The sequence below is a fragment of the Arachis duranensis genome, unplaced genomic scaffold, assembly GCF_000817695.3.
Source record: "Arachis duranensis cultivar V14167 unplaced genomic scaffold, aradu.V14167.gnm2.J7QH unplaced_Scaffold_165934, whole genome shotgun sequence".
Taxonomy (NCBI): domain Eukaryota; kingdom Viridiplantae; phylum Streptophyta; class Magnoliopsida; order Fabales; family Fabaceae; genus Arachis; species Arachis duranensis.
In genome coordinates this window covers 2,676,514-2,676,837 of record NW_026264258.1, presented here as the reverse complement: position 1 = coordinate 2,676,837, position 324 = coordinate 2,676,514, and the positions used below count along the sequence as shown (strand labels likewise).

Genomic DNA, 324 nt, shown 5'->3' with positions numbered 1-324 from the left:
CCCCAAAAAAAACAAAAAAAAGCTACAAATCTTGGAGAAATTATACCATGAAAAGTTTGTTTCTCTATACCATTGCGTGGAAATATGAAGCATTTACTATCTGTCATGCTATGGTTTTGTTTCAAATTCTGTTTTTTAATTGTTTAGTGCAGGTTTCAAATCTTGTAGTCATTGTTAATGTTTTGACAGCACTAACAAGATTGATATGTGGTTTTATTTACGTTCTGCAGTCCCTTCTGTATCTTCCACTCGCCATTGCTAATGCACTCACGGCAAGACTAAATGATGGGTATGTTTTGTGACTCTACCATTCCAAGTTCTGTT

The 324-nt window shown here is 34.6% G+C and overlaps 1 protein-coding gene across 1 annotated transcript in view; it reads left to right on the top strand.

Moving 5' to 3' along the window:
- The window catches only part of LOC127743859 (choline/ethanolaminephosphotransferase 1), a 6,143-nt gene that overhangs the window by 4,324 nt on the left and 1,495 nt on the right, over positions 1-324 (top strand). The window contains exon 16 of the mRNA XM_052256037.1: positions 231-289. Within this exon, the coding sequence (XP_052111997.1) occupies positions 231-289 (59 nt within the window). The remainder of the gene's footprint in view (positions 1-230; positions 290-324) is intronic.